General features: G+C 44.2%; 2 protein-coding genes across 3 annotated transcripts in view; one reads left to right on the top strand and one right to left on the bottom strand.

Annotated features, from left to right (window-relative positions):
- Positions 1–2,213: 2,213 nt before the first annotated feature.
- On the bottom strand, positions 2,214–5,931 carry LOC121682149 (insulin-like growth factor II). Its single transcript, XM_042062184.1, has 4 exons — positions 5,306–5,931; positions 4,783–4,939; positions 3,594–3,748; positions 2,214–2,870 (listed from the first exon to the last, which is right to left on the bottom strand). Exons 1-4 carry the CDS (start codon positions 5,378–5,380, stop codon positions 2,427–2,429), a joined length of 831 nt encoding a protein of 276 aa, XP_041918118.1. The 5' UTR covers positions 5,381–5,931; the 3' UTR covers positions 2,214–2,426.
- A 5,373-nt stretch (positions 5,932–11,304) lies between these two features.
- Positions 11,305–13,418, top strand: part of LOC121682384 (SITS-binding protein-like) — a 12,048-nt gene continuing 9,934 nt past the window's right edge. Inside the window, exons 1-3 of one of the 2 annotated variants that reach the window (XM_042062520.1) lie at positions 11,305–11,473; positions 11,610–12,060; positions 12,320–12,491. In XM_042062520.1, the coding sequence (XP_041918454.1) occupies positions 11,469–11,473; positions 11,610–12,060; positions 12,320–12,491 (628 nt within the window). In that variant the 5' untranslated portion in view covers positions 11,305–11,468. The remainder of the gene's footprint in view (positions 11,474–11,609; positions 12,061–12,319; positions 12,492–13,418) is intronic. The other variant, XM_042062519.1, reaches the window with a different exon arrangement.

Raw genomic sequence — 13,418 nt, 5'->3', positions numbered from 1 at the left:
CATTCCACACTCCACTCTGGCCATACTGAACACATCCACACACCACTCTGGCCACACTCAACACATCCAGATTACAGACCACAGATGAAACACACACACACACTCAACACATCCAGATTACAGACCACAGATGAAACACACACACACACTCAACACATCCAGATTACAGACCACAGATGAAACACACACACACACTCAACACATCCAGATTACAGACCACAGATGAAACACACACACACGCTCAACACATCCAGATTACAGACCACAGATGAAACACACACACACACAACACATCCACTCTGGCCATACTCAACACATCCAGATTACAGACCACAGATAAAACACACACACACACACCAAATCCAGATTAAAAGGTAACGTATCATGAAAAACACCCCCCCCACACACACACACAGACTTACAATCAACATGTTAAGATTCACTTCACATCCACACTACACACAGACACACCAAGCACGATAACGCAAAAACACACACACACACTTATTTCCCATTGCATCCATCCAATAGAGCACCCTGAGACCATGATGAGGGAGGCTCAGGCTTTTGACACACACATCTTCACTCTGTCTGAAATGAACCAGGCCACAGCACAGCTTTTAAAAGGGCACTTGGACTTTACTCAGTGGGGAAAACCAGGAGAGGAGGATGCTTTTTTTGTGTTTCTTTTTTGGTACAAAGCATCTACACAACGAAGCAGTACAAGATACAAAAGAAACATACAAAAAAGAGGCTTGTCAACAGTTGTGCATTGGTGCCGAGTACGTATTTCATTTGGACCATATTTAATAATCATATTTATTTTTTTAATAAGAAAATAAATAATGCCTTTGTACAGTGCTTTGCCTGTGTCTGAGCAGAGAAACATCAGAGGGCTCATTCCAGGGAGAGGAAAGAAAAGACAACGGAACAAAAATCCATTCTGCTGAAACTCCTCCTCCTTTAAAATGGCTTCGAATGATCAAAAATGCATTCTAAAGCAGTGATCCAAAGGCTGGAGATTCTCAAGGGCAGGTAATACTTCAAAACATTCCACGGAGCACGACTCATCAGAAACAGACATTCCATAAAAAAACAGAGATGGAAAACTGAATTTCACCTCACGTGATTCAAATGACATTGAAACTTCTTATACTCTTGTGACATTGGTACCACAGTATTAGTAGATACTTAATACTTTTAAACAATGATAAATTGATCTTTGTAATGCATGTTCAATACAGTTATCACCACGTAATATTTCTGAATTCTGTGGGAAAATTAAACAGATTCAAGTATTTCACCTCAAACTGAAGCATTTGTGTACTAGAAGAATAGAATGACTGATAACATTATTGCTTTCCCCCCCTCTTGACTTTTAAGCATTTCCATATGTACATCTTAAGTAGGAATAGTATCTGGAAAAACTGACAGAGAAGGAAACAACAGATATGTCTGTGACGGTTTCTTTGCAGGATTGTGAAGGTAGTGCAGGATACAGTGGCTTATGTAGTTTATGGCTAATATCTTTAGTCTTTTCAGGTCTGATGCACATCAGTCCACTCAATGTGTGAATCTTTGGTTCCCCCACGGTCATTCCTCTCGGCGATGCTAAGGAACACTGACCTCCCAGCTTTGCTCAGCCACAAATCAAGCTTTTTTTTTTCTTGTTATATACGTCTTTTTTTAAGTCCCACTTTCCTTAAAACGGAAAGCACAGTAAAAATGATAAAAAGTTAAAAAGAAACACATTTTTTAAAGCCTCCTCTTCTCCCATGTCCATCTCTCCCAATGATAGCACCAGAAGTGACCTGACTGACTCCCTCCTCAAATTATTTTTCTTTCACGAATGGTCTGTCGCTTTTGGGTGCCTCTTTGGGTTATCTAAAGGTGCAGGAGCACGAACATCACTCTCTCGCTCACTCGGTGAAAAAAAACAAAAACACAATTCTTATTCTTTAGTGTGGTTTCATTGGTTGCCGCCTTTGTATTGCAAGGAGCTCCGAGGGTCAATGGCGTCTTCTCTTGACTGGCTCAACGACAGCCAGGAAACACATTTGCGGTCAAGTCTGTTTCAAACACACACACTTTTCTGTCTGAGAGCCAATCAGACAGGGCAGGGGGGAGAGAGCATGAAGATGTGTGTGCATATGTGTCAGTTAATGTTTGCGTGTGTGAGAGAGACAGAGATATAAAGTATGTTTGTGTGTGTGTGTGTGTGTGCGCGTGTGAGAGAGACAGAGATATAAAGTGTGTTTGTGTGTGTGTGTGTGTGTGTGTGTGTGTGTGTGTGTGTGAGAGAGAGAGACAGAGATATAAAGCGTGTTTGTGTGTGTGTGTTGTCAGTGTGCCTCAGACATAGCAGGAAGGTTTGGGGTGACTATCACTCAGTTCATTCCCTTTGTAAGTTTCTCTTTGTGCGGTCTTCACTTGCGGGCAGTGTGTTTGTGAAGAGGCAGTGTGCTGAGCCACTCGGACAAGGGTCGTCGGACACGGGCGTCCTCCTGGACACTGGTGCTGGGCGCGTGAACAGACCGCTGCTTGCTGAGCAGTGCCGTGATGGCGCCCTCTTCGTCTTGGTGAGAGCTGAGCGTGTGAAAAGAGCGCCTGTTGACCAGCGGCGTGAGAGCGAGAGGCTGGCGGCGGCCGCCGTCCATCTTAGATCCGACAGTGGCGGCGGCCGAAGGACGTCGCCTGCCAAGAGCTCGCCGCAGAGCTGCGTCCGTGGCGTCTCTCATGTGATCACCGGGCGCCAGCTGAGGGTGTCGCAACGGAGCACGGGATCTCACAGGCAGACCACGGCGCAGTCTCTGGACCGCCTGCCTCTGCCACAGGGCAAAGCGCACTGGGTACGGCCTCTGGACTGTTTCCTGCACACACACACACACACACAGAGAGAGAGAGAGAAGTTGTAAATACATCAGCGCTGTTGCGAAAAAGACCTCAAAAACAATTGGATTCACCTTCAGGCATAACACTTCCAGGAAGGACAAGGCAGGGCTTCCACTCCACCCTGGTTGCCTGATTAGGTTCAGCTGGTGAGTTGTTTTGTAAGAGAGGACTTGTTTTGTTTTGTTTTGTTTTGTACTGGAGCCTCTGCCAGCTGGACTGCTGAGGCTTCACACATACTGGTGCCAAACAGAACACAACCTCCCACACACACCTCAAGTGGGCACTGAGACATGACATCATCGTCATAGCTAGCCAATGGGACTTCGTTATTGTATGTTGCCATGGTTACATGTTTGTGGAAATGCGCGGGGCTGGTCGTGAGTAAACATCAACTTTAGCACAAAATTCAATATCTTTAAACGTCTTCTGCCAGAGTGTGGGAGCTTGGGTTTTTGTTTGTATGTTGGTGTGTGTTTTCAATAGACACACATATGAATGTATTCAAATGTGTGTGTGTGTGTATGCAGCGTGTTTATGCATGTGGATGTGAGTGGTAAAATACCCATTGCCATGTTCATATGTTTCCATCGACACGTGTGTGTGTGTGTGTATGTCCATGTTTGTCCACATGTATATGAGAGTATATGGGATGTCTATGTGTATGTGAATGTATGTACAATATCTATGAATGTATGTCTTACCCCATGCAGAGCAGGTAGGATGTGTCGGCTGAGGTCTCTCTCAGTGACCGTGGGCTTGGCACAGTATTGCTCCAGCAGCTCCAGGGCACAGCTCCTGAAGCAGCACTCCTCGACGATGCCCCCCTGGTAGCGCCCGCGCGGGCGTGGAGGCCGGCCTGGGAGAAGGAGGGGGAGGGGCCATTAGTCATGTGCACGACGACTTTTTAGGAAAGGAGATGCAGAGAGATTAAGATAAGATTTAGATTTTGAATTGTTGGTGTTATACAGGTTTCTTGATTGTACTGTCTTGATACTATACAGGTTACTCTCTCTTGCACGTGTGGTCTCACTGTCTCTGTCTGTCTGTCTCTCTCTCTCGCTCTCTCTCTATTTCTGACTTTCTGTGTGTGTGTGTGTCTGTGTTTAGCAAGAAGAGTCGAACTGCAGCAAAAGAAAGGCTGAAACACTGCTGACCTTCCCTCTGCAAACATACATGCATCAGAGCACACATTCACAGACACACACACACACATACACAGACAGAGAGGGAGAGAAAGGGAGAGAGAGAGAAACCCCCACAAAGACTACAAGGCTATTACACATAAAGATAAAAGCTTGGACAGTCCAACAGAGAGACGTTCACAGAGACAAGAGGAAGGCATTGAGAGAAAGAGAGAGATAGAGAGAGAAAGTGTGTGTGTGTGTGATAGGTAGGGAGAGAACGAGTGAACTGTGTAATGATGATGGTGACTAGAGAGTGTGAAGGCATACAAAGTATGACACGAGAGTGGACACTCTCCAAGGAACCGAGCCCAAGATAAATCTCTGCACCGTCAGAACCTGAGAACAGGGTTCTAACCACCTGTGACTCATACTATCACTGCACACACACACACACACACACACACATCCATAAACACACACAATTCTGTTCAACTGCCTCACACGCTGCCCTTTGCCAGGTACACCAACACAGTCTCACGCACTGACCAGTCAGCAAATATCCTCATAGAAGTCAACCTCCTGAGTGTCAATGCACAGAGAGTGAGACGTGAGAGTGAGGGTTACGTGTGTGTTGGAATAGAGCTGTCCCAGTTCTACACTGAAAGATCCAATAATGGCTCGTCATCATCGGTTATCAGGTGTCAAAGCCATTGCACAATCACCTATACAGTGTGGTTCTGCTGTGTGCGTTATATGACGGACTTACTGAAGTAGAAACCCCTCTCTCCACAGACGAACTGGAGCGTGTCCACCAACTCCCCGCCGCACAGCGTTTCCGGGGCTAATGCACAAGCTTGGGCGATGGACAAGCTCAAAGACAAAGCCAGAATCAGAAATCGACCGGGGGGCGATACGCCTCTAATCTGCGGGAGGCAAACGTAAACAAACAGTGATTAGACTTCAGTGTTCCATCAGGTGTTTCTGTGATAATGCATCTTCTGATTTCAAGGCGTATGGATTGGCAAAAACTTCAATTGTCTGGTTTCAACAGGTACCCTGTGCAGCAAAACCGTATAGTGCCAACCAAATACACTAAATATAAAGACTCGTTTAAAATAAATAACCACAGAACATCAATCACACATCGAAGAAAAACTGAAATAACAAAGTGCAGCCGAGTTGGGTTAAACTTCAACTGCACGGAACATGTATTCCAAAATCGACTTCAGTCGGGACTAAAGTCAACAGATTCAAATTTGAGGAACAGTTTCCGTGCGCTCTATGCTTACCGTTAAGTTTGCTTTGCGCTCTCTCCTGCAGGTGCTGCACGGTGCGTGTTGTGCGCAGTGCTGTCGCTCCTCCATGCTGTAGTTGAACGGGTTAGTGTGAGTGTGTGACACAAAGAGGTTGCACACGCAATCGGGTTAGTGTGTGAGCTGCTGCATGTGTGTCTAGAAGAGATGTTCGGGCTGCCTCGGTACGCGCGCGACAGACGGAATTTGGTAGCGAAAGGCAATTTATACCGAACCCGCCCCTCGCGCCCCCTCTCCATTCTGTTTCCCCTGCGCATGTGTGGAGTTTCTTGGTGTAAACTCTCTTTTTTACTTTTCCTCACATTCGAGCACACACACGCACACTCGCGTACGCACACGCAGAAGCGCGTCCATACACACTAAGCTACCTCAAACAATAATTCTGTAAAAAGTAGTCTTCAGGGAGGCTGCTTTCGTTTCCCCCTGAATGGCCGGCGCAAATTACTCACCGTTAACTCAATTAATCACACAGCTTTCGCCACAACATCTGCCCAGTCCCACCGTGACAGAAAGCAGGCCCTATGCTAAGCGACGGGTCTTGATAAGTCTAGATATCCATCTATCCCTTCTATATGACGACAAACACCGTGATTCCGACCCTGGTGTTGAGAAGTCTAGACTCCTACTAGAAACACCTACGTAACAGTAAGTCAGTGATGTCTTGTTAGCTCCCGCTACCGGCATTTGAGCGAACCTACCGCGGTGGTGTCAAGCGGGAGCCCGCAATTACAAACAACTCCACGCATTCTTAGTCAAATGAGTAGAGTTTAAACCCCTTTTGGCCGTAGGTCGCCCGGCCAGTGGAATTTTAATTGAGGGTACATTCTTCTTCTTGCAATAACAATGGGGGTTGCGACGCATTCCAATGACACTTCTAAGGCATGCAAACACATTGGTACCGGACTTGTTGACCACTGAAAACAAGATGAGTGATTTGACTGGATTGTATTCTGATAGATACTTTAAAAGGATGCCACAAGAACAATGCACAACACAGAGAAAGCTCACTGACAATAGCTGTTGGCTTCAGAGTGTGTTTGCCTCTCTCTCTCTCTCTCTCTCTCTCTCTCTCTCTGTGTGTGTGTGTGTCTGTCTGTCTGTCTTGTTGTGTGTGCGTGTGTGTCTGACACGGAGAAATGGAGCCCCTGGTTAGTGAATTGATCAATTGCATTACAATGCATTAACCTCTACTTCTAACACACACACACAGAGAGAGTTGCTGGAGTAGTGGGCTGAGTGATATAAAAATTGCTTGAAGTTTAGAAGTATAATCATATGCTGACAGGCTCATCTCTGCACCTCAGTATTCAAGAGATGCCATCAAAGTGTGCACGCCCACAAACACACACACACACAGACACACATATTACCAAAGGTAACATGAGGCCATGATAGCCCAAGGCCAGGAACAGACACAAGAAGAAAGTGTGTGTATGGGTGTGTGTAAGTGGTTGAGACATAATTACAACTTAAGCTCGTTGAAACAGATATTGTAAACTATGAATGACAGGAATTACACAGACATTATTTCATTAAAAATGACAGAAAATGGGTTCTTTTGATCCCTGTCAATAACAATGTCATATTTATTGTTATATTGTTTATAGTTTTTCTGTGTGTGCATGTTGGTGTCTTTCTACACATGCATACTTCTGCAAGTGTGGATGTATATGTTTGTGTTTGTGTGTATGGTCTGTGTGTGTGTGCAGGATGTATGTGTTTGTACGTGTGTGTGAATATTTGTACTTCTGTGTGCATTCTGTGTTTACATTCCCACTGCCACCCTTTGTGTGAGTGAGTGAACATGTGTAAATATGTGTGTATCTCTGTGTGTGTGTGTCTGTGTGTGTGTGTGTGTGTGTGTGTGTGTGTGTATCTGTGTGTGTGTGTCTGTGCGTGGCGTGCGCATATATCAGACTGTGATGCATGTCTTCTCTCAGTGTCTACTGGACTCTCCCAGCTCCAGCTACTTAATGGAAGATCAGGTGGTTGTTCTTTCACACACTTATAGGTCAGTAGCGGCTCTGTGGGTCATGCGTAGTCATTTACAGTCCTGCACTTATGTTGCAGGCACAGAAATGTACATAACAGATTATGGAATTTCCATAATAGCAAAGAGAATAAATATAGCAGGAATTAGCTGGCTGGTCGTGACTTCAAATTCCAGTATTGAGCTGGGAAAAAAACAGCGTTTATCGGCAGACTTCAAGCAACCTGAAGCAATATAACAGACAAGTGTTGGGTCCCCTTGCCCACTGTTATTCATCAGACACACAACTCACATACACGCTAGCCTTGTGTGAAGTCTCTCTCTCTCTCTCTCTCTCTCTCTCTCTTTCTTTCTTTCTTAAATCAAATTATGCTTTATTGGCAGCAATTAATAAACTCAAATTTTGCATGGTGTAATAGTAAAGAAAAACAAAAGAACAATGACAACTTCAACAAAGAAACAATGAATAAACCAAAAGTAAATTAAGTTACAGGTAATTATGTAACATGAGTTGGGCAATAACTTGTATACATACACATACAGCAGATGAACCGACCCAAGTTACTGAAGTCCTCACAATTTCATACTGGAATTAATATTTGTGCAAGTTACAATCTCTCTCTCTCTCTCTCTCTCTCTGAATGTATTAGCATGATCTCTGCTGAATTTCCCTCAGATGTTGTGAATTTACAGTAATCAGTAATATAACTGTATGTGTTTGTATATAACTGTGTGTGCGTACATGTGTGTATGTGTGTGTGTGTGTGTGTGTGTATACACATGCATTGACTTGTCCAGGCATGCCCAAGCTTCTGGAAGCTCCAGTTACTCACTGATGTCATCAGTATTCCTTGGTCTCATTAAGCGCTATGGCTTTGCTGGACACTACAATATATGCATGCGGAGCAGACTCCAGATCAGTCCAGTCAGTGCTGCCGCTCCCCCTTCCCTGCTGTTTCCACCCCGCCACTAGTACCATCGTGCAATGGTGGTTAAGACAGACATTTACATGAGACATTAAACTGACAAAAGCCTGAGTCACATGATGATCATCGGGTGTGCTTTCAACTGGCTCTCACAGACACACACACACACACACACACACACACACACACACACACACACACACACACACACACACACACACTGAGCCTCAAACCGCCTACTTGCACACTTCAAATGCTTAATTTACTGTAAGTATATAGTGCAGATAGTGGGACAGTACAAACCATCAAAAAGTGGGCACTACGGATGTAAGCGCTCAGTGCACACTAGTAGTGGACTGACGGAAGTTTGCGTTTTTTTAAGACAGAGCCACACAAACAGACACACACACACACACACACACACACACATTTCATTCCCATACAGAAGGTTAGTGTGTTCGTAATTGTGACTTCCTCAATTTGAGCCCAGGATTTTTCTTGAAATTCTTGAATGTCCCCTTGGGGATCAATAAAGTATCTATCTATCTATCTATCTATCTATCTATCTATCTTTGTTAGGATGTCCTTGGTGTTCCTAGGAGCGTGCTTCTGTGAACACGGAGCTGGGATATTGTTTCTGGGATCAGTCAGAGCCACTCTCTCTGAGCCATCTTGGAGATCACTGCCCCAAGTGGTCCTAATCGTTCCTTTCAATCCCCCGCGCAGTCCTCAGCATTTCTCCAGGCTCCCACATTCTTCTTCCCCCTGTTTTAGCAGGTCTTCAAAAGCTAGCACCACTATGTCTGTGTTTTAATGAGTTTATTTGTTATTACATGAATATCGTATACTATAATAGGTCTTGACTTCAGTTTCATTTTCATGGTGTGGTGGCACCGGTGCTTGAGAATTGGGGTTCAACTCTCAGTCAGAGCAGAAGGTTCCACTGGATATGTAAACAGCCTCATTGTGATGTGTAGTGTGATGTATGCTTGTCCTGCGTTGCTCACGGCTGTTATAAGATAGTCATTCTCTGAGGTTGCCAGGTATATATACACACACCACACACATAAATTTAGATTTAGTAGCGTAGTATCACCCACTGGCTGGCACACACAGAAAAACACTTCACCATTTAAAGAAATGACAAAAATACCATTCACCCACATGGGTAAATACATTTGTGCACGCACACACTTACACAAACACTTACACACACACACACATGCTGTGTTTATAAACAGCACTTATGTGTGCACACCATAATGAAATAATAACAGCAGTCAGACACTAAATACTCAGCTCAGCCTCTGGAAATGGCCAAACACCGCCACACATCTCCCTCTTCTGGCCAAGGGGAGGAATGACATGCATGGAACAAGAGATTGTTATGACCTACTACATAACAAGGCACAGATGGGTTCCACTGTGTAATTGTGCTGCAAAAACACACTGACATAACTGCATAATTTCACAAAGTTTCTTCACAGCAAGATTCATATTATATAACAAGCTGCTAACTTTACACTCTAGAGGAGCAGAGGAAGGGGAGGGCATTCTCATTTAGATCAGAGATTCATTTGGACCGGCACTGCTTGTGCTGAACCAGACTCACTTACTGTCTATCTATATTGTAGAGCTGCTCATATCTAACTTACTCTCTATCTATATTGTAGAGCTGCTCATATCTAACTTACTCTCTATATTGTAGAGCTATCTATCTCAAGGAGCCTGAACTGAACTTAATGAGACACTGTGTACCTTGAGTATAATGCATGTGTGTCAGGTCAAACAATACAGTTACGTATATATGTATGTATGTATGTATGTATGTACAGTATATGCATGTATGTATGTATGTATGTATGTATGTATGTATGCATACATATGCATGTATGTATGTATGTATGTATGTATGTATCCATATGTATGTATGTATGTATGTATGTATGTATGTATGTATGTATGTATGTTGGGGTTATATGAGGATTTCCAGTATCACATGGTGAGGCAGTTTTGTCTGTGTTTGCACCAGCCTCCAAGCCACCAGCCACCAAGGAGATCACAGCATTGGTTCTTACTGTGAGAAGCCAAAGAGATGCGGGTAGAGAACAACTGGCAATCACTGGTGCTCGTACTCAAGCATATGGACAGACACACTCACCTACATGCCCACTGATAGTGTCATCTCCACCCCTCCCTATGACCATCAGCTGATTACATCAGTTTGATGTGTTTGTGTGTGTGTGTGTGTGCGTGAGAGAGAGAACCACCATCAGCAGTCCTCGGTACCCGTGTAACCTGATCAACTGTGCCACCTTCCTGGCGCTGCAATCTTACTCATGCCCTTTTATAGATGCCCCCCTCTGGAAAGCCTCTCTCTCTCTTTCTCTCTCTCTCTCTCTCTCTCTCTGTCACTCTTTCTCTCTGAACAATGACATAGCTGTAAACAGTGCATCACATGGCAGAGGGGTGAGAACGCTAGATAGATAGATAGATACTTTATTGATCCCCAAGGGGAAATTCAAGACTAGACGCTTGCGGCACCTGACATGGTCTTGCTCAAAGCAGAGTTTACAAAGGTGTGTGTGTGTGTGTGTGTGTGTGTGTGTGTGCAATTGTGTGGAAACTCCTGTGGAAAGTCCTGATGAGGACCCAGGTGATTTCCCATAAAGTCTTATACCAGACTAAAAGGCAACTACAATGAAGTTGAAGTATTAACTGAAACAAAGCTTTTAGTCTAGGACTAGGCTTCCATGTTTAGAAACCTGGTCCCTAGTGTTTATCTGTGAGCATATGCATATGCACCTCCAAATGATGATCTGCTCTGATATGTATGTCACATTGCCTGGTCCCTTGACCTTTGCCCTAGAAACTCTTATGGTGCAGTCAGTCTGCTGTAAATCACAAATCTTGTCGAATAATGTGTGCCTATATTTGTGTACCTGCCAGCAACATTTACCCTAACAATAGTGATTAACTTTTGCATAATATAACTGTAGGCTATTCTATTGCATGCCTCACTATACCAACTGCAGCTGTGCTGTACACTGGGGGCAGGCGTGGGAATCTGATCTCATGCATGTTGCTGGAAGTGGAGCGTCTCCCCATGCATGTTGCTGGAAGTGGAGTGCGGGGGCAGCAGACGCGCCTCTCCTGACGGGTGCCCGTCAGGGCTCTCTCAAAATCCGACTGATTACATGATCTGTTCGGCAAACACAGCACTATGTGGTGAGTTTACCCTGCTGGACTTGTTACCACCTGCTTCTATGCCTATTCTTGTGGGGAAATGATCTCTGCGTGTTTGGGTTTAATTAAGCCATATGTCATTTAATACTGTACCTTGTTCCTTTTCCCACCCGTGAAGGAACCCCAGCCCGGTCCCTCAGGTGTCGTGGGACACCACGTTGAAGGAAGCGGGCGAGAGCTGGAGGGGAACTGTTGCGTGCCTCCTCCTGGGGATACTTTTTGTCGTTACTATCGGCTTGGTTTACTGGCAAGTCGTGGATCATTCACACAAAACCTGGATACTCCAAGGCCAACTTAGCGAGTTCCAGTGGGATCGCCGCAGCCACCATCTACTTCTCCAGACTCCGGCTGGGGATAAAACTTACTTGAACATTGCTGTTGGGGATCTGGCGAACCCTGAAGTTGGTGTACCATTTGTTCGGAACTTGTGTTGGTTAAATAAAACGAGATTCTGCTATAGATGGGAGTCGCAGGTGGATGTTCGAATTTCTCTTGTTCCCGGTGACTCGCAGCACACTGAGTGCTATAATGTCACCTGGGAACCATTACATTGTCATGTGGAAGTGAAGGTAAGCTGGCAAATGGGCCATCATTAAAATAGTCTTGTAGCTGTCGGACGAAACCGCAGCTATTTATTTGCGCGTTAGACACCTGGCCTTTGACAATGCTATTCAGTCGGTTAGTCAAGCAGTTGCGTACATGCCGGTCCATCTTGCTTTAGCTCAATCTCGTTTGTTTAGGCCTACACATTGAGTGATGCTCTGGTTCTTTACAACTTCACTTTCAAGGCTTTTAATGATTTAACGTCGCCTATGGTGTCTCATTCAGAACTGCTTCTCTATGGCGGGCGTGAAGTGGTATGGCGGGGCTGGTGTGAAATCGCAGCGCTGGCCCATCAACGAGCAGAGCGCACCGCTGCAGCCCTACACGCTCAGCGACCTGTCACTCAGACCGGCTGCCTACGGGTCTGTTCTGGAACATTACTTTCTCTCTTCCTCAGGTATTTGCTGTGTGTCTGTGTCTTAGCAATAAGTAGATGCAGCATATTGGGTATTGAAATTCAAATTATTGAATATTCACAGGAATCCATAGACATTGAATCTTCATGTTGTATTATCCAATATTAGTTGTGCAGATGTATAGTCTCTCTTATACACACTCATTGAAACAACAAAGTAAATTCAAAAATAGAGACTTTTGTGTAATTATTCCATATTTTGTGTTGTCAGTCTAGAACACCTGCCATACAATCTAAATAGTCCACAAGAAACCTCAAAGTGTTACCTTTCATTTGAGACCAGGATTATACTTCTACACAAAGGGGTTCATGTGCAGTAAGCATTTGATTGTCAGTATGCATTTTGGATAACCAAAAGTCCTTTGGGGAGTTTCCATAGGCATTTTACAAAATGCATGAGCATACCTTAGAAAATAATGGTCTAAAGCACTCATATTTTCATTCTATATTGATCTACTTTTGCACACAGCTTCACAAGACCTGGTGCTAGGGCTCAGTTGTGTTTCTAAGTGATATCAAGTGACCTAGAGGGCTGAAATGTGGTCAGTTCAGATAGATAGATAGATAGATAGATACTTTATTGATCCCTAGGGGAAATTCAAGGTCACAGTAGCATACAGACAACATACACACACACATTCACTAACAGCAGAAAAAGTAATTAAAAGTATATAATATAAAAAAAAACACAACTAAGCAATAAGGACTGTAGAAGATAAAGAATATACTAAAATATACTAAAATACAAATTATACTAAATAAAACTTAATTTAAATCAATTCTAAAAAACAGTATCCACATAGTAACCTGACTCTCGCCAGATGAATTTCGTTCCGCCTAGCTCCACTCATCTATCTGGAACCGATCTTTTGAAGTGTTGCTTCAGAAGGCTGGGCCTAATCAAAAAAT

This window comes from Alosa sapidissima, chromosome 14 (genome assembly GCF_018492685.1).
Source record: "Alosa sapidissima isolate fAloSap1 chromosome 14, fAloSap1.pri, whole genome shotgun sequence".
NCBI lineage: Eukaryota > Metazoa > Chordata > Actinopteri > Clupeiformes > Clupeidae > Alosa > Alosa sapidissima.
The sequence above is the reverse complement of the archived record's forward strand: the minus strand, read 5'-3'. Positions and strand labels throughout refer to the sequence as shown.

Coding starts and splice junctions, on each gene's coding strand:
- LOC121682149 (XM_042062184.1), bottom strand. CDS start 5,380: ATGGAGGAGCGACAGCACTGCGCACAACACGCACCGTGCAGCACCTGC. Junction 4,940..5,305: donor AGCGCAAAGCAAACTTAACG/GTAAGCATAGAG, acceptor TGCCTCCCGCAG/ATTAGAGGCGTATCGCCCCC. Junction 3,749..4,782: donor AGAGAGGGGTTTCTACTTCA/GTAAGTCCGTCA, acceptor TCCTTCTCCCAG/GCCGGCCTCCACGCCCGCGC.